General features: G+C 39.8%; 1 protein-coding gene across 2 annotated transcripts; it reads left to right on the top strand.

Annotated features, from left to right (window-relative positions):
* The first annotated feature begins 3,036 nt into the window (after positions 1-3,036).
* On the top strand, positions 3,037-18,521 carry LOC307219754 (uncharacterized protein C8orf88). 2 transcript variants are annotated; one of them, XM_079983234.1, is made up of 6 exons: positions 3,037-3,194; positions 6,785-6,880; positions 11,583-11,659; positions 14,655-14,739; positions 15,361-15,467; positions 17,841-18,521. In XM_079983234.1, the coding sequence occupies exons 2-6, from the start codon at positions 6,811-6,813 to the stop codon at positions 17,898-17,900; spliced, it is 399 nt and encodes a 132-aa protein (XP_079839360.1). In that variant the 5' UTR covers positions 3,037-3,194; positions 6,785-6,810; the 3' UTR covers positions 17,901-18,521. The 2 variants fall into 2 exon arrangements, with proteins under 2 accessions (XP_079839360.1, XP_079839361.1); XM_079983235.1 differs by lacking the exon at positions 17,841-18,521 and adding an exon at positions 17,705-17,830.
* The last annotated feature ends 871 nt before the right edge of the window (positions 18,522-19,392 follow it).

The following is a 19,392-nucleotide window of genomic DNA, read 5'->3' as shown; positions in this document are numbered from 1 at the left end:
TGATTTAAGAATTAAGGACCCTGAAGGGACCATAAAAGCCCTTGAATAATAGCATAGGGTCAGAGTGTAGCTTGCTGCCAATGATATACACTGAGCAGAATGTGAAGGAGTCTACAGAATTGTAGTTAGAAGGTACAGATCATCTAGACCAATCCCCTACAATTCAGGAATCAAAGCTAAACAATTCCCAACAAATGGCCATCCAAGCTCTGTTTCTTCCCCTGGACGAAAGCGACAATGCATGAGACCAGGGCCACATAACGGAAGATGTAAAAATTTCTAAAAACAGAAGATGGCAACTCTTTTCATACAAAAGATTCCAGGTTCAATCCCTTTTATTTCCACTTGATGTTGATGTTGATTTGTGACAACAGGTGTTGAGAAAGATGCCTGCTGTGGAGCCTGGAGTTACTGCCAGCACGCAGTATTGTCCAAAAAGACAATGGACTGATTTTGCTGAAGCACTTAAAAGGAAAAGCATAACCTGGAAAAGTTGGGGTCAAAAACTCCAGTCTAAGTTGTTCCATGTAAGTTTAATCCATATGCAGCTTCATCCTGACCTGAATTTAAATGTCTAATAAAAACGTATCTTCATTTTCATTGCTTTAAGCAGTTTTTTCAACCTTTTCATTCCCCATCCTTTCTACATTTAGTCTCCAACAGTGCAATCACACTGTGGTCATTAAGGCACAATGGAAGTGTGCATAGGCTTGCAGCTCCAAACCAATATGCACTTACCTGAGAGTAAGTCCCACAAAACTAAACAAAATTCCATTGTTAGGTTGTAATCCTATGCACGCTTACCTGAGCAGAAGATCCATTGAATGCTGCAGGATTTATGCATACATAAGCTCATGCAGCAAAATGAGAAACATGACTCCACCCAGTTTCCATTTTATACAGTAGATGTCTACCATAGTTCTACACATTAGTTAAGAACACAAGAGCCTGCTTGATCAGTCCAATGGTCTCTATCTCGTCCAGCACCCTGTTACTTTATGTATTTCATAAAATTTATATACTGCTTGGTTCTCACTTTGGCGAAGCAGAAACCACAGGCAGGACCTGAGCACAGCACTCAAGTCCTACCCAGTGGGATTTATTCGTAAGCAGCCCCAGTACCTCCTGAAATAGATTTCAGGACTGTACCCTTCTTCATGTGCCTCGTCCAGGAGAAACCCAGAAGGCGGCAACACCAGAACACGCCTTTTTAGTGGTGGCTACCCATTTGTGGAATGCTCTCCCCACTATCTTTAAATGGTAAAGGTAAAGGTACCTCTGACCATTAGGTCCACTCACGGACGACTCTGGGGTTGCGGCGCTCATCTCGCTCTATAGGCCAAGGGAGACGGCGTTTGTCCGCATAGCTTCCGGGTCATGTGGCCAGCATGACTAAGCCGCTTCTGGCGAACCAGAGCAGCGCACGGAAACACCGTTTACCTTCCCGCAGGAGCGGTACCTATTTATCTACTTGCACTTTGATGTGCTTTTGAACTGCTAGGTTGGCAGGAGCAGGGACCAACGGGAGCTCACCCCATCGCGGGAATTTGAACTGCTGACCTTCTGATCGGCAAGTCCTAGGCTCTGTGGTTTAACCCACAGCAGGCTAGGCAAAAACATTCCTCCTCTCCTAGTTCTCTGGCTAATTTCTAACTGTGCGTAGGGAGAGAGGGTATTATTTTTTTTGTCTCTCTCTCTCTCTCTCTCTCTGTGTGTGTATATATATATATATATATATATATATAAACTGCCCTGTGATCCTCGAATGAAGGGCGGTATAAAAATTTAATAGGTAAAGGTAAAGGACCCCTGGACGGTTAAGTCCAGTCAAAGGCGACTATGGGGTTGCGGCACTCATGTCGCTTTCAGGCTGAGGGAACATTTGTCCACAGACAGCTTTTCGGGTCCTTTGGCCAGCATGACTAAACCGTTTCTGGCGCTACGGGACACTGACAGAAACCAGAGCGCACGGAGATGCCGTTTACTTTCCTGCCGCAGTGGTACCTAAATAAATAAAGACTGAGGGCACATAACCAAATTAATGACACTGTTAGGATGTGGGACACAGCAGCAATGCGCTTTGACAAGCGGTATACTCTGAAAAAGCAAAACAACCGAGACGGGACTGCTCAAGTTAGAACTTGGCCCGGACAGGCTCTTCCTAGAATTACAGAACTGTGGAGCCGGAAGGGACCCCATGGGTCATCTAGTCCAACCCCCTGCAGTTGTATGCCCCACGAAGAGCCTCAAGGTCCATAAATAGCAACACCTTAGTGGTCCCGGGCCCTAAGGAAGTTAGATTGGCTTCAACCAGAGGCAGGGCCTTTTCAACTCTGGCTCCGGCCTGGTGGAACGCTCTGCCTCATGAGACCAGGGCCCTGCAGGATCTGATTTCTTTCCGCAGGGCCTGTAAGACAGGGTTGTTCCGCCTGGCCTTTGGCTTGGAGCCAATTTGATTCCCTCCCTCTCTTTCTTTTTTCCTTTCCTTCTCCTGCGATGAGGCTACATTTTAATATTTTAATGTTCCATTATTTTAATGTTGTATTTTATTTTTGTTTTTAAGTTGTAATCATTCATCTTATTTTTATTATTGCTTGTAAGCCGCTCTGAGCCCGGCCTTAGCTGGTGAGGGAGGGGTATAAATAAAAAATTATTATTATTATTACTATTAATGCAGGAATCTCAGCTAAAGCATCCAGGACAGAAAGCCATCGCATCCAACCTCTGCTTCAAAACCTTCAAGGTGTCCACAACCAATGTCGAGCAGCTCCTTACCAGTTCCAACTCCAGGATGCTCCAAAAAATTAATGGGGGACCCCTCCCCTTTAAAAAAGCAAAAACCCACCTAGGTCCAGAGATTGAAGGCGCGCTTTTCTTTCCCTTGCAGCCAAGTCTGTCAACCCTGGGTGGCGCGAGCGACCGAGCACGTGACGCCAACGGCCTCCGCCGCCTGCACCGCGCAGGCGCGAGAGCGCGCGCCGGCTTCGGAATGCTTAGCCGCACGCGGGGAGACCGTTAGTTGCTTAGCCGGGGAGAGGGTTCCGGCCCTGGCTCCACCCACTTTCACAGGTGGCCCCGCCCACTTCGCGCTTCTAAAAGTGTGAAGGCGGCGACGGGTGGGCCTTGTCAGTTGTGGTTGGAGCGGGACGCCGAAAGCTGCCGAGCCTTTAATTCGTCGGAGTTCGCGGTAAATGGTAAGGAGGGGATATTTGGAGAGGGAGGAGGAGTAGTTGTTTGTTCGTCGAGGTGGAAATTGGGAGTTCGTTGTCATGGGAGAGCGAGGCCTGTAAGCCGCCTTGAGTCCCCTGAGGGGAAAAGGCGGGGTATAAATATTTAAAATCAAAACGAAACAAGCACCAGCAATTAAGAGCCTCAGAAAGATGGAGAAGTGAAATTTTATGGAGGACTGAAAACGCGACCACCACCACCCTAGGTTCACCATATCGGTTTTTTATTTCAGTATTTGGTCCCCCGTCCCGTCGAGGTTGCCCTTGGACTCTTTGCTTTTAAGCGGTCTCTTGAATCTCAGGGATTTTTTAAATTTAAATTGATTTATTTATTTTGGAGTTCTGGTGTGTGGACCCAACCAAAGCGGGACTCCGCCCCTCGCATTCTTTGCCAAGTCGCCTTTTAAAAAAAGAATATTTCTTGGTATTGTTTCGAATATAGCAGACGGTGTTGTTATAGCTAACGGGCAAATAGGTCGCTGAAAATTAAATCTGTCACTTTAACGTTCAGCAGCATACTGTCCAGGGACTTTTTACTGGGACCCAAGCCCTGGTCCAAGACCATTTGGTTTCTCTGAACGGTTCAGCAGGAAGTAGGGGCTGTGTATCTAATATATGTGTGTGCTTTCTTTTGATAAGATGGGTTAGGAAGTGGATAGGGTGGCCATGTGGTTAAATCATTTGAGTAAATTAATCATATCTGATTTGATTAGGTAAAGCTACCAAAACCAATAATCCTGAATTCCTTATTTTCTCATAATGCACACAGGTATTGCAGCAGACACCCTCACTCTTTGTCAGTACTTGTATATATATTTTTTAAAAACCCCTGAAAAGAAACATGCTGCCCAGGCACAAGAATGATTCCCATGCCTAGTGATGTGGGTTGTCTGGAAAATCTTGAATTGGAAGGGTTTCCATGAATTTATGAAATGGAAACTTCCCCCAGAAAAGCACTGGAAAACCTCACTGCCCATGTTACATTTTAGACACAGAAAGTTGTAAAATGTATTTGTATTAATGTACTTTTAATCTTTGTTGGAAGCCTCCCAGAGTGGCTGGGGAAACCTAGCCAGATGGGCAGGGTACAAATAATAAATTATTATTAAATTATTATTAAAAGTCTACCTGGTTCATTATGACAGTGCAATCTGCAGTATCTGGCTGCTATTATTAGAATTTTGCTTTCAAACAGACAAACCCAAAAGTAGCTGAGGTCTGTTTAGGTTGGGAGAAAAAGTAACATACTCAGTTATAATAATCATGATTTCATGATAACTCTGACTGCTAAGACATGTTCAGATACATGTAACTAAAGCTTATAGATTCATAAATATGCAAAGGAAGTAGTTTCTTCTTTTACAACATATTTTAAAAGGCTAAAAACCAAAATGGAAGATAGTGTCCAGCAACAGCTGACTTTGATGATTAGGGTTTATTTAACTTGCACATATCCATTGCCATTCTCAAGGCCAATAAAATCACTACATGCCTACCTAGGATACAACAAAGTAAAAGTTCACAAAGGCATCACAAATCACATCTTCAGAAGCGCATTGTACAAGGTGTGGACAACTTATCAACCCTTATTGGAACTGTATACACCATGGTGGCTATCACCATTAGAAGTCTTCTCAGTCAAAAAAATAAATAATGTATGACAGGGAATTGGGCAACGTACAGCCAATTAGTAAAGGAAGAACAAGGCCAACCAAAACTGAAAACATTCAAAGAAATAAGGCACCATCTCACAGACTAGCTTCAATATCACCAATGCTTTTTCCTCGGATAAAAAATTAGGCTTTGGGAAGGGAGAATCAAAGTTGCAAAAAGTATTATTAGGAAATAATAAAACATTATTATCTAAAGTATACAATCTATTATTAGAGTGGGACTTAAAAGATAAACAAATAAAAGAAGCACAGAGCAAATGGGCTCATGATATCGGACATGTAATACAATTAGACCAGTGGGAAAGGTTATTGAAAATTGATAGAAGATTCAGTAGAAGATTCACTGACTGCTATTCTGTAAAAGAGAATATCATAAAGATGTTCTATAGGTGGCATATGACTCCTAAAAATATATAAAATATATAAGACCAAATCCAATCTTTGTTGGAAATGCATGAAAGTAGAGGGTACTATAACGCACCTTTGGTGGGGCTGCAAAAAAGTCAAAAAAATTATGGGGCTGCATCCACGATGAACTAAAAAAGATGCTCAGGATATCTTTAGGGGGAAAAACCGAGTCATTCTTACTGAGTAGTAGGATATGCGATACCACAAGACGGGGAAAATCTTTTATGCAACTGCAGCAGCCAGGTTACTCCTTGCAAAGAACTGGAAAGGAAATTATATATCCACAGAAGAGAATTGGCTATCTAAATTAACAGAATTTATAGAACTGGCAAAATTAACTGTGGCAATAAGATATCAAACACATCAGAAATTAAGGTCACAATGGTTATGGTTCGAAGAGTATATGAGTAAACACTGCTCTAAAGATAACATGCTGATATGTTTAGACTAAGCTTGTAAAGCCATCTTGATAATATAATAGTATACTAAAAGAAATAATGTAGTGATACATGATTTGCAATGTAATAAGAACTTGAATGAAAAAATGACGAGCACTGGTGGAGGGAAGTCACAAAGGTGTATTTTCATCCACCTATTTTATGTACTTATTTCTTACCTTAACTTTTTTCTTTCGTTTTTCTTCTTTTCCTTTTTTCCTTTTTTGTTGTTATTATGATGATATTATGGTTGTAAATGTGTATTAATATTTTTATGAATGTCTAATAAAATAAAATAAAATAATTTTTAAAAAAATCACTGTAGAAAACAAATACATTAAAACTGCAGTCCTGTACTTGTTTACCTAGGAACAAGTCCTACTGAACTAAATCAGGCATACTTCTGAATAAACATGTTTAAGATTGCACTGTAAATCAATTTACAATGACATGAAAAATATGACTTCTACGATGATTTCCTCTTTAGTGCCTCCCTCAAGAAAATAGCTGTAAACATTCAAAGAGTGCATAACAGTTCATAATATGCTAATAGTAGATTGGGAAATAGTTTACTGTTTTAGCCATAGTGAACATTCCCAGTCAAATCAGGATTAATAGGCTACTACTCTTGCTTGACTAAACCATTTCTGGAAAACCAGAGGAGCGCACGGAAACGCCGTTTACCTTCCCGCCGGAGCTTCCCTTTACCTTTTACTCTTGCTTATTAAACAAGAGAGGCTAAACCTGTTATATATTTAGTTGAAAGATGCAGCTGCTAAGTTCACGTTTAGGGTGTTACTGAAATATTGCATAACATTAGGAATTATTAGGAATTTAGCTTCTTTTTGTTCTTTTTAAGGATGAGACAAGAAAGTTCAAAGATAGGGAACAGGGTTAAGGGTTTGGTGTGCGATGCTAGAGAGTGTGCTACAGCAGGTGGACAACCTTAAAGTTGCAAGGCTGATAAATGCATGTTAAGCTTCTTAATTTCTGGATGTTCTATAGTTATTTGCATGTACATGTACCTTGTCTTTTATAGTATGGCTCCTCAAAGTGTTTAAAATAATGGAAACAAAAGGAATGATTGGTAAGCCCCTCCAGCCAGCAAGACCTGCACGCCATCTCTCGTCCCATGGTAAGCATCTTGATGATTTTGGAGTGCATACTTGGAAATAGAATACCAAACTATATGTAATTTGCTGTTGCATGATGTGGTTCTTAAATATTAAATAGCAATTAGAGGAGAGATCAGAATAAAAGGAGGGAATTTTAAGCCTTTCCTTCTGTGCCACAGTCCTAACAGTAGTCTCTCTCTCTCTCTCTCTCTCTCTCTCTCTCGTATGTGTGTGTGTGTGAGAGAGAGGGGGGGATGAATTTCTGAAGTTCTTTTAGATGAGGTAAAGAAGTAGAAAGATGGGCATCAAGGTTGAGAACTCAGGGAAGCTGCCATTGTCACCAGTGGCATTTATAATAGTTTAACCCTAAGAGATAGCATTACTAGTTTTTATGTGCCCATATGTATTTATTGCATTATCTATTATCATTATGCCAAGACACTATTACAAATAGTACAAAATATTCTCTGACTGATATCTAGAGCTGATGGCACTAGCTGTTTTGGCATTTAATCGCAGCCCCCCATTACAAGTCATGCAAAGCAAGGTTCTTCTGAATATTCCCTGAGATAAAGTTCCATTAGATATAGTGGGGCTTAATTCTGAGAAGACATCTACAGAACTATGCTGTAAAAATAACCAACCCACCCCGCTTATATTTTTGCCATATTCATTGACAACATTGCCATCCTCTCTTATGCATACATAAAGTTATATTTTAATTGTACTTTACTCTCCACATTTGGTCTGTTGGCAAGTAATGCTGCTTTTCTCTTAATAACACTGCAGAGAAATACAGCCCTTCCTCTCTGTTCCGTTTGTGAAAACTCTGGTTCATTTCCTGGTCACCCCTTGCATTTACTACTGCAACTGTCCATTTCTGGCAAAAAAAAATAAAATTCCTAACTTCACCAAGGGGTTCTGAACTGGTGGTGACTGACCAGGAAAGAAATCTTGGCTATGGCGGATAGCTCAATGAAAATGTCAAACCAGTGTACAGCAGCTTTGGGGGGGAAAGTGAATGACATGCTGGGGGTTATAAAGGAATTGAAAATATTATTATGTCTTTATACAAATTGTGGTGCAACCACACTTGGAATATTGTGCACACTTCTGGTGTCCACACTTCAAGGATATTGTAGAGCTGAAAAGGGTTCAGAAATGAGCAACCAAAATTATCAAGGGACTGGAGAAACTCCCCTATGAGGAAAGCAAACAACATTTGAGGCTTTTTAGTTTAGAAAAAAGGAGTAAGTGGAGATGTGGTATAACATTATGCATGATGTAGAGGAAGTAGATGGGGATAATTTTTTTTTTTTAAATATTTTTATTAATTTCCAATTTTTAACAGAAACAAAAAACAACAAAGAAAACAAACAAACAAAAAACTCATATTTTCATAACCTTATTTTCATAACCCTCTTTTCCCGGACTTCCCCATACCTTTCCCTTTTTGCATCCTTAGTTTAGTACCATTATTCAGCAACCTATCTTACCCAATTAAATAAAAATTTGTCCTCTTTCTCTATTCCACCCTAAATTTTAAACCCAATTATCGCTGCAATTCTACGTCTTCTTTTCCCTCAGCATTTTAACACTCCTCAGTTTTATAATAATTCTTAAGATACATCTTAAATTTCTTCCAATCTTCTTCCACAGTCTCTTTCTCTTGGTCGCGGATTCTGCCGGTCATTTCTGCCAGTCCCATAAAGTCAATCACTTTCGCCTGCCATTCCTCCAGCGTGGGTAACTCTTGCGTCTTCCAATACTTTGCTAGAAGAATCCTTGCTGCCGTAGTAGCGTACAAAAAGAAATTCTTATCCTTCTTCGACACCAACTGGCCGACCATACCCAAGAGAAATGCCTCTGGTTTCTTGTTAAAGGTGCACTTAAGCACTTTCTTAATTTCATTATAAATCATTTCCCAGAAGGCCTTAATCTTTGGGCAGGTCCACCAAAGGTGGAAAAAGGTACCCTCAGTCTCTTTACATTTCCAGCATTTGTTATTGGGCAAATGGTAAATCTTCGCAAGCTTGACTGGGGTCATGTACCACCTATAAATCATTTTCATAATGTTTTCTCGTAAGGCATTGCATGCCGTAAATTTAATACCTGTGGTCCATAACTGCTCCCAGTCAGCAAACATAATGTCATGACCTATGTCCTGTGCCCATTTAACCATAGCAGACTTCACTGTCTCATCTATTGTATTCCACTTCAACAGCAAGTTGTACATTCTTGATAAATTCTTAGTATTGGGTTCTAACAATTCTGTTTCCAATTTCGATTTCTCCACCTGGAAACCAATTTTCCTGTCTTGTTTGAAAGCCTCCATTATTTGAAAATAATGGAGCCAATCTCGTACCTTGGACTTTATTTTCTCATAACTTTGTAATTTAAATTCACCACCTTCTTGTTCTAAAATCTCAGAGTATTTCGGCCAATTGGTTGTCATATTAAGTTTCTTTACTTCCTTAGCCTCCATAGGTGAAAGCCACCTGGGAGTTCTGTTTTCCAGTAAATCTTTATACCGTATCCATACATTATATAGTGCTTTCCTGACAATATGATTTTTGAAACCCTTATACACTTTAACCTTGTCATACCAGATATATGCATGCCAACCAAAATTATTGTCAAATCCTTCCAAATCTAGAATGTCTGCATTTTCAAGAAGTAGCCAATCTTTTAACCAGCAGAAAGCTGCCGATTCATAGTAAAGTCTTAAGTCCGGCAGGGCAAACCCCCCTCTTTCTTTAGAGTCGGTAAGTATCTTAAACTTAATTCTGGGCTTTTTGCCCTGCCAGACAAATTTAGATATGTCTTTCTGCCACTTCTTGAAACAGTCCAGTTTATCAACAATTTGTAATGTCTGAAACAAAAATAACATTCTAGGCAATACATTCATTTTGATCACAGCAATTCGACCTAACAAGGAAAGCTTCAGGTTTGACCATATTTCTAAATCTTTCTTTATCTCAGTCCAGCACTTGTCATAGTTGTCCTTAAATAAGTTCACATTCTTAGATGTCTTAATCCCCAGGTATTTTACACTCTTTGCCACCACTAACCCAGTTTCCTCTTGGAATCTTTCCCTTTCAACATTTGTTAAGTTCTTTTCCAATACCTTGGTTTTTTGTTTATTCAACTTAAATCCTGCGACCTGGCCAAATACTTGAATTAATTCCAAAGCTCTTTTGGTACTAGTGTCTGGCTCTTGCAAGGTCAGTACTAAGTCATCTGCAAAAGCCTTTAATTTGTAATGTCTGGCTCCGACCTGAATCCCTTTTACCAGCTGATCTCCCCTAATCATATTTAACAGGACCTCCAGGACCGATATAAAAAGTAATGGGGATATTGGGCACCCCTGACGTGTCCCTTTTTCTATAGGTAGTTCATCCATAACCACATTATTTACAATTAACTTCGCCTTTTGCTCAGAATAAATTGCACTTATACCATTTTCAAACCTTTGGCCTACCCCCATCCCATGGAGATTCTTTTTCATAAATTTCCAAGATATATTGTCAAAGGCTTTCTCCGCGTCCACAAAAATTAAAACTGCCTTCGTATTAATGTTCACTGTCAGCATTTCTATAATGTCAATTATGTTCCTTACATTAGTAGATATATGCCTACCCGGGAGAAAGCCTGCCTGGTCTTTATGAATCTCCTCCTTTTTTTCTCAATTTCTCAATACTAGAACCCAGTCATTCAATAAAGCTGAATGGAAGATTCAGAAGAGACAAAAAGTACTTCTTCACATTGTGCATAGTTAAACTAGGGAGTTTGCTCTCATCAGGTGTGATACAGACTTGGATAGCTTTTAACAGGAATTGGATAAATTCAAGCAGGACAAGGCTATCAACACACAGTAGTAATGATGGCTATATTGCCTCTAGCATCAGAAACAATATGCCTCTGAATATCAGTTGCTGTGGAACATGACTGGAGAAAATACTGTTTCATTCATGTCATGCTTCTGAGCTTTCAAAATACAAAAAATATCCCAAACTTTGCTTGGCTTTTAGTTAAGAATTAAGTTTATCTCCCCTATTTTTATCTTAAATTGTTTTATCCTGTTCTTAGTTGTGTGGTAATAATTTTAGTGATTTGCTTTTATATTTTATGTAAGCCTATATGAATTTTTATTTTAAAGAACTGCTTTGAATTTATTATTTTTAGAAAGCACAATATAATTTTTTTCATAAATAAAAAAGCCAAAGTCCACTATGGCACTGCCATCTTATCTGTCTGTTCATATATATTAATATTTCCCTGTCCTTCACAATCGTCCTTTCTCCCTTGTTGCTCCTTTTGTCTTGATACAACCTTAATTTTGTCACCTTACTTCAGATTTCTCCTCAAAACCCACCTTTTCTGTAAAGCATTTTTCATAACCCTTTAGTCTTCGTACGCTTTTAACAAGTAACCAAAATGCATTCAAGTTCTTCCATTGTTTACTCCTGCCTTAATTTCTGTTACCTTACTAGTGGCGAAACATGATCAGCTGTGCTGTATTTTATATTGTAAGCTTGAGATATTTACAAATCATGTACATTGATGGTTTCATGTATGTTTCGTATGGACTAAATATTACACTGTTGCTCTGGATTCAGGGTGTTTAATTTTTGAAGTTGGATTAGAGCAAGAAAGTGTAGTTCAGTTTACTAACAAAGAAGTAAACATATTAAATTATTTCTACAACATCCTTTCCCACAGTATCAGCAACCACTTTCACTTTCCAGACAAAGTTTCCATGCAACCCTTCTGTACGTTTGCATAATGAAATTAGTTCGGTAAGTATTCATCCAGTATACAAAATAAATAGTATTCACTATATTCTGGGCTACTACAAATGTCCCAATTGAGCTTTGATATAACTAGATAATAACTGTGTCTCAACTTCAGTTTTCAATTTGGGAGACAGGAATAATGATGTGCCTTGAGATTATAAAGCTGAATGAAATAATTATTTTTACAGTAATATGGTGGGGGGATGATGATTTTGGTAGCTGTGCCTACAGAATCAGTAGTAAATAGTTCCATTTACACACTCAGTAGTCTAATCCTTGAATCTCCCCCAGCCTTTCCTATCCTGGTACTCTCTCGAGATGTTTTGGATCCCCATCAGTCGGAGGTAATATTACAAAGGGTCGTGGGTGATGGGAGTTGCAGACCTGAGCATTTAAAATGCACTAGGTTGCAGAAGGTTGCCTACTTTGTATTTCTCTGGAAATTAATTGGGTTTGTATAAAGCAGGTTGAGACCTGATATTCAAGCAATTGTGTCAAGGAACCCATTTAGATGAAGCATGACCATTGACACAGTAGTCAAGCATAGAAAGGCTTATGGGTCAATAGATATGACTCCATTACAAGATAATACTAACTTCCTCATTTTCATTTAAGTGGCATGCCTGTTAAAGTATCTGTGCCAATATCATATGTAGTGACTGCATACGTACCATTTTTGTGTTAGTTTGGGATAGTGAAGCAGTGTAAATCTGAAGTTTGTGGTCTTGGTAGGTAGGCAGATACTGTACATAACAGTTAAGGACACATTTTTTGTGGTAGGGGTATGTTTTAGTTTTGTGATGGCCTTAAATGTTAACAAAACAAATGTGCTATATTTTGTAGCACCTTAAATGCAAGCAATTTTACTGTGGTCTGAATTTTCATGGGCTAGATTCCACTTTATTGGGTGCATGAAGTTTAATGGCTATGTGTACACAAAGACACACACACACTAATTATATTATATAAGCATCAAACAGCGCTTCAGACAAGCTTGCTCTGGTCTCTTTCAGGATTCATTTATACACACCTACAGCTTGTATGCAGGTGGCGCTGTGGGTTAAACCACAGAGCCCAGGACTTGCTGATCAGAAGGTCGGCGGTTTGAATCCCCACAACGGGGTGAGCTCCTGTTGCTCTATCCCTGCTCCTGCCAACCTAGCAGTTCAAAAGCACGTCAAAGTGCAAGTAGAGAAATAGGTACCACTCTGGCGGGAAGGTAAACGGCGTTTCCGTGCGCTGCTCTGGTTCGCCAGAAGCGGCTTAGTCATGCAGGCCACATGACCTGGAAGCTGTACACCGGCTCCCTCGGCCAATAAAGCAAGATGAGCGCCGCAACCCCAGAGTCGGTCACGGCTGGACCTAATGGTCAGGGGTCTCTTTACCTTTACAACTTGTTTGCAGTGTGGGTGTAAAACTGAGGTTATAGGACAGGCTTTCCTCAACCTCAGCCCTCCAGATGTTTTTGGGGCCTACAACTCCCATGATCCCTAGCTAGGGCTGAGGTTGAGGAATCTGTTATAGAGGAATACAGAAAGTACCAACAGTGATTATTATGTTATTAACAATGGCTACTTACAAAATAGCTGCTGATCATTCAAAATACAGCGATATTATTATTAGTATTTATTAGATCTGTTAGTTGCTTGTATGCAAGCAACTTAAATCACATTTAAAACATAAATATCAATACATTATGCAATAAAAACAGAAAAACAACCCCCTCAAACAGCCCCAGGAAGCTTTGGCAGTGCACGAGTAACAAAATGACATCATCTTAGTCTATCAAAAGCTTGGGAAAAAATGATATATCTTAATTGGTGCTGAAAATACTGCTTGGGGGACCCAAGCAGTAAAGAGGTTTATAGGTCAAAACCAGCACTTTGAATTGGGCTTTGGTATCTTTACTTTGCATGCTAACTGACACATGTAGTTTGATGATGGTACCTTTGTCCCTATTCAAGCCACAAGCGATGACAATTAGCATCTTGATAAATTGTAATACAGCATTTTCACATTAGTCTCTCTTGAAACTTCTTTTCTTCAAGGTTACAGGGGTCTGGTAGGTCGAGTTTCCGCGAATAGTTTTTGAGTCTTGCCATTTCTGGTGTCAAATTTGCATCAGTTTATTATTCTATTTTAAAATCTGGCCTATTAGTCCATAATTTGGGAAACAATGACATAGAACTGAGCACAAAATTCACATTGCTGCTGTCCCCACCCTCTGAGCCACTGCTGGCTGTAATAAGCAGTTCAGCCATTTTCAGAGATTAAATAATCAGTAGGAAATGTTAGTAGCTGGCATAATCTATGTCAACTGTCTTTTTCTTTTCTTTTTCTGGCTTTGTCTCTGCACCAGCACTTTGTGACTGGTGGGCATCAGTAAATTTCAGCCCAAGCAGTAGAAGGTTTGAGAACCCCTGTTTTCTGAAGGCTGCAGAAATGCATTGCAGGCAGATTGAACATTGGAAGATGCGAAGGTGAAAGAACCTTTTGATGCTGGCGCTAGTTCCAGTAATAATTTTGCAGGGTGGACAAGTGGACAGACTTTGCATCTCGGTTTGCCACATGGCTTGTTCCTCTGTCCATGTTACATGACATTGCTGATGAGTAGCTGTTTTAGGTTGGGTGGCTGTCTGTAAACAAGTACAGGTCTACCACCCAAGGCCTGTGAGAAAGTGTGACAGTCTTACTTTCTAAATCTCATTTCCCTTTTGCAACTACTTACACACATATGTGTGACACTTCATGCTTCTGGTGACATGGACTGCAGTCCATGAAACTTTATGCCATAATAAACTCGTTAATCTTTAAGTTCTACAAGATTCATTGGTTTTGCAACCAGAAGTGCTGCTACTGCTACTCTGAATTTCCCCCCAATTAATAGAATTAAGCATTCATCATAATAGAATTACATATTCATCACTATATTTGCATGAACAGCTAAGATGAATTCTAGACTGCAGTAAAACATCAGTATTTTATTCTTTGTTTTTAGATGTGCAAGTCTAATGGAATGCTGGTTTTAAATGACAGTCTGATTCCTACACTGTCAGAGCAGCATAAACCTGAAGTTACAAAAGGTAAACATTGTGAGTAGAAGTACTGAACAATACTAATAAACTGGAGGTGTATGGACTATTGAAAAGCCAATTTTGAAATTTGGGACATGTCTTGATGGGCCTTTTTACATTGTCTCAGGATTGAGTAAGAGGCTTCAGGCAGTCATTGAGGAAACATGCATTGATCTTTGCATATTTACACAAAGTTTACCTCAGATTACAATGTTAGTCTTGTTCTATTATTTAAAGTTTATAAAACTTTGGAATTGATTTGACTGAGTAAAATGGAGATTTACTTGTGTTCAAGAGCTCCTTCAGTACACAAAGCTCATTGCAAGATAGCTTTTTGTATATCAGAGGTAAATGAGCTAAACTAGGTTTCAACTGGTTGACATTTCTTGTCCCTTCTCAATATTACTAATGCTATAGAACTCTCAGCTTTAAAACTATGTATAAATGGGTATCCCATAGTCTGTAGAAATCCCAATCTATTACAATGCAGCTTTCACAAATACTCACTTGCCAGTAAGGTAAGAATCATAAATACTATAAAAATAGTTTAATTTATAATTTTCATGAGCTGTTTCATGCATGTATGTACTCTTCAGCACAATACTTAACATTTAAAATTTGCATTGACAGAGAGAATAACATATAGTAGAGATTTCCTCTTGAAGCTTTCAAAGGTTTCACTTGCACAAAAGAAACCAGAATTTCTTCCCGATCATCCCATTGTACTTGAAAAACCAGTAAGTGTTTGAAAGTATTTAAGTAGCTTGTTTTGTGTTAAAAGGAGTACAGATTGATTGATTGGTGGAGCTTGCTGTTGGTATCTAGTGTTGCAGTCATAGAAGGGGAATTATCTTATCCAGTCCTTTTTTTCTAAAAAAATGTTTAGGGGTACTCAGGTGGCGCTGTGGGTTAAAGCCTCAGCGCCTAGGACTTGCCGATCGAAAGGTCGGCGGTTCGAATCCCTGCGGCGGGGTGCGCTCCCGCTGCTCGGTCCCAGCGCCTGCCAACCTAGCAGTTCGAAAGCACCTCCGGGTGCAAGTAGATAAATAGGGACCGCTTACCAGCGGGAAGGTAAACGGCGTTTCCGTGTGCGGCTCTGGCTCGCCAGAGCAGCGATGTCACGCTGGCCACGTGACCCGGAAGTGTCTCCGGACAGCGCTGGCCCCAGGCCTCTTAAGTGAGATGGGCGCACAACCCCAGAGTCTGTCAAGACTGGCCCGTACGGGCAGGGGTACCTTTACCTTTACCTTTACATTTTCCTACTCGTATTGAAATACTGCCCCTCAATGAGGCCAAACTTAGATTCACAAAATGTTTAGGGGTATGTGTATCCCTGTGTCCCCCCAGAAAAAAACACTGATCTTACCCCTCTTCCCGCTATATCCCCCAACACTCCTGAATAGCTTCTCAAGTGTCCAGGGACAGCACAAAATGCCTGAGATGTGGAGCAAGGGGGTAATTAGATAGGGGCAATATTTGAATAGAGCTCTTCTTATGCAAGCTGCTTTCACTCAGTTACCCCCTCCTAGCCACTATCACCCAGCAGGAGGCTACAGCAGGAGAATGGGGGTGGGCTATACCCTTTGTACAAGCGTTCTTGCTTGAGCAACCTAGTATCTTCCATTTATGCAAGCTCCTTCCAAATTACCTACTGCCCAAGGAATAGTTCCTACTAATATGTCGCACACCTGGGAATTCTGAGTTTTTCAGAGCATCAATCATGATAAGGTAAATATTGTATAATCTGTTGAGATGTTCTTGTGTTTCAATACTTTCCCAGTAACTCAAGTCATTCCCATAATCTGACATGAATACAAGAACTATAGGTATGACACAGTAAAGTGGGGTGTAGCTGGGAATTTTTCAGAGAGCTGCTATAGGGGAATGCTGGGTTTAAAGAGCAATCTGGAGCGTATGGGAAGGGCCTTACAAGATTACAAGTAGAGAAACTGACTCAAATTAATGGATACACTCCCCCCTTTTTTATCACTATTACTACTCCAAGAGCTTGTGTTCTCTTATTTCCTGGTTCTGTTACCCATTTATTATTTTATGTCAAGGGGGTGGGACTGGACCTGGTTGGTGGGCCAAATCCAGAGTTCTCCCACCTTCTGTGGACCACTTAGACAGGTGAATTGCCCTACCAACTTATACTCTGTTGTCAGCTTTGAACTCAAGGCTTGCAGAGTGCAACAAGTGTGTGCTTGATTCTTTTCCTTTTGGTAATTTGGTACTTTTTGAATTCAGCACTATTATTATAGCATCACATTCTGCACATATGTCACAAGCAATATACAAAATATATTAAAACAAAATAAAAAAATTCCTTCCAGTAGCACCTTAAAGACCAACTAAGTTAGTTCTTGGTATGAGCTTTCGTGTGCATGCACACTTCTTCAGATGCACACGAAAGCTCATACCAAGAACTAACTTAGTTGGTCTTTAAGGTGCTACTGGAAGGAATTTTTTTATTTTGTTTTGACTATGGCAGACCAACACGGCTACCTATCTGTAACTGAAAATATATTAAAACAGCCAAAGAACAATTAAATAAGAGCACAGAAACTGATAGCAGGTGAATTTAAAAACAAACAGCAATACAAAGTATTGTTGCTGCAGGGAATCAGGAAAAAAAGGCTCCAAAATTGAAAGAAACCGAATTTTACAAGTGTGCTTCTGTTTCTCCCGTTTCAGTTGGCACTGTTGGTTTACCTGTCTCAAGCCTGATGTTACATGGCATTTGGTGATGGGCAGCTGGGGGTGGTTTTGACTAAACCATGTCATGGGCTAAATGGGGAGGCGTGTGAGCTGAAGGTTCTCTTCTGTAGTTTTACACATATATGTGTGCTCCCAGCTTTTTAAATATTTGCTCAGAGTCTAGTCCAGAGCTGTGATTGCCCTTAAGCTTGCTTAAATATCTATTGCGAATATTCTTCATTAACTAAATTTGGTGGTGGGACATTTTGTCTTGTAGAAAAACTATTTACTACCTACTGCAAGCAACAATAGGTCTTTCTGAAGATGAGGAATGTGTCTTTTTCACCACTAAAAATTAAGGGAAATGGGATCTGTAATGCCAATAGACTGTAATCAAAATTTATCTTTTACAGTTGGTGTACCCATCAGTTCATTTCGGAAGTAAAGCTGTTTTCAACAGAAAACTTATGTGAAAACTTCAAGTTTTGTATGACTTAAAGCAATAGTTCATTGAGCTTTTGTAGTTATAAAGGAGAAAACTGCTAAAAGGAGGCAGAACCACTGTCACTTTTCAAATTTGGAAATGTTGCCTATGACACCATACTGCCATAGCTGTGATGCCTGAAGGACTGGAGTTCACTTGATCACTTTTGCTGCAACTGATTAGATATGTGCAATGGTGAGGAAGGCTATTCTCATTGGTCGGCTACTATAAACTACTGACTCCACATGGCTACATACACCTTACAGTAAGCCTTCGAACCACCATCACATAGTAAACATTCCTCTGTATCAACCCTTAGTGAATGTTAAGTACACTGTGTATTATACATGTATATCTAAAATACTGGCTAGTCTTTTATAAAAGCACATACTTAAATCTCTTCCATTGAAATCATTGGGACTTGACTTTGGTTGGATTGTGCCTTTTTTTTCTAGTGTTGTAACATTTCTAATGTATTTATAAATAGTAGCGGTATGTTTTAATAATTTTATCGTGACCTGTCCTTTTCCCTCTCTGCCCTTCCCCCATTTTCACCTTATCTTTTTCCATCAATCACTGTAACTCTTCCTAAATAAACTAGATTGATTCAGGGTGGTGTGGATTTTAAACTGTGTAGAGTTAATTATGTGACTGTAAGCCACTGATCTTATTGTCTTAACTTTAGTCATCAGTATACAAAACAGTCCTACTTGGGAGTAGACCTGTTGAAATGAATCAACTTAAGTCCATTGATTTTAGTGGGTCTGTTGAGTAGGACTAAAGCTTGATACCACTCTCTGAAACCAAGTGATATCTTTCTAGGTTAACGGTAGCTGTTGCTAGCAACTATAACCAGGCAGTGGAATTATATAAAGGCTATGTCCTATCCTGCTTTTTGTACTAAAAAAAAGTAGTTCTGCTATACATATCTCACTTTATGATTGCCAACTTATCTGCTGCTGACATTGTAGACAGATATACAAATAATGGTTACTTGCAACTTGTGCGGGGTTCTATTCTAACGATTGTGCATAAAGCCAAAATTGTGTCTAGAACAACCTCTTGAACTGCCCCCACGTGAGCATCCCTACCACTCCAAAGCCAGTGCAGCAAATGGACTTTGCCTCCAACACAAGGTGAAGAGCTTTTAAGCTCTCTGCTTGCCTTATTGGGCTGTGTTCCTTAAGTGGACATCCTCGTCATAAACATTGTTACAGGTAACTTAAGCGATTTCAACTTTGCAGCCAGTCAGTTGAAATTACACAAATGAAATGCACTGAAGGTGGACAGCTAAATCCGTTCTCATTTGTGACTTGACCTATCATTGTTGGAAGGAAGACTGGTAAATGGCCTGTGTTTCTGATCTTTTCCGAAGGCTGCAAACAGGTTTTAAAACTGAGCTAATCCTTGTGTGTGTGTGTGTTATGAGTGTAGAGATGGAATAGCACTTTCTTCCATGGACAAAGTTTTTCTTGAAGGTC

This window comes from Podarcis cretensis, assembly GCF_951804945.1.
Source record: "Podarcis cretensis genome assembly, chromosome: 7".
NCBI classification, from domain to species: domain Eukaryota; kingdom Metazoa; phylum Chordata; class Lepidosauria; order Squamata; family Lacertidae; genus Podarcis; species Podarcis cretensis.
This window is presented reverse-complemented; position numbering and strand designations above follow the sequence as displayed.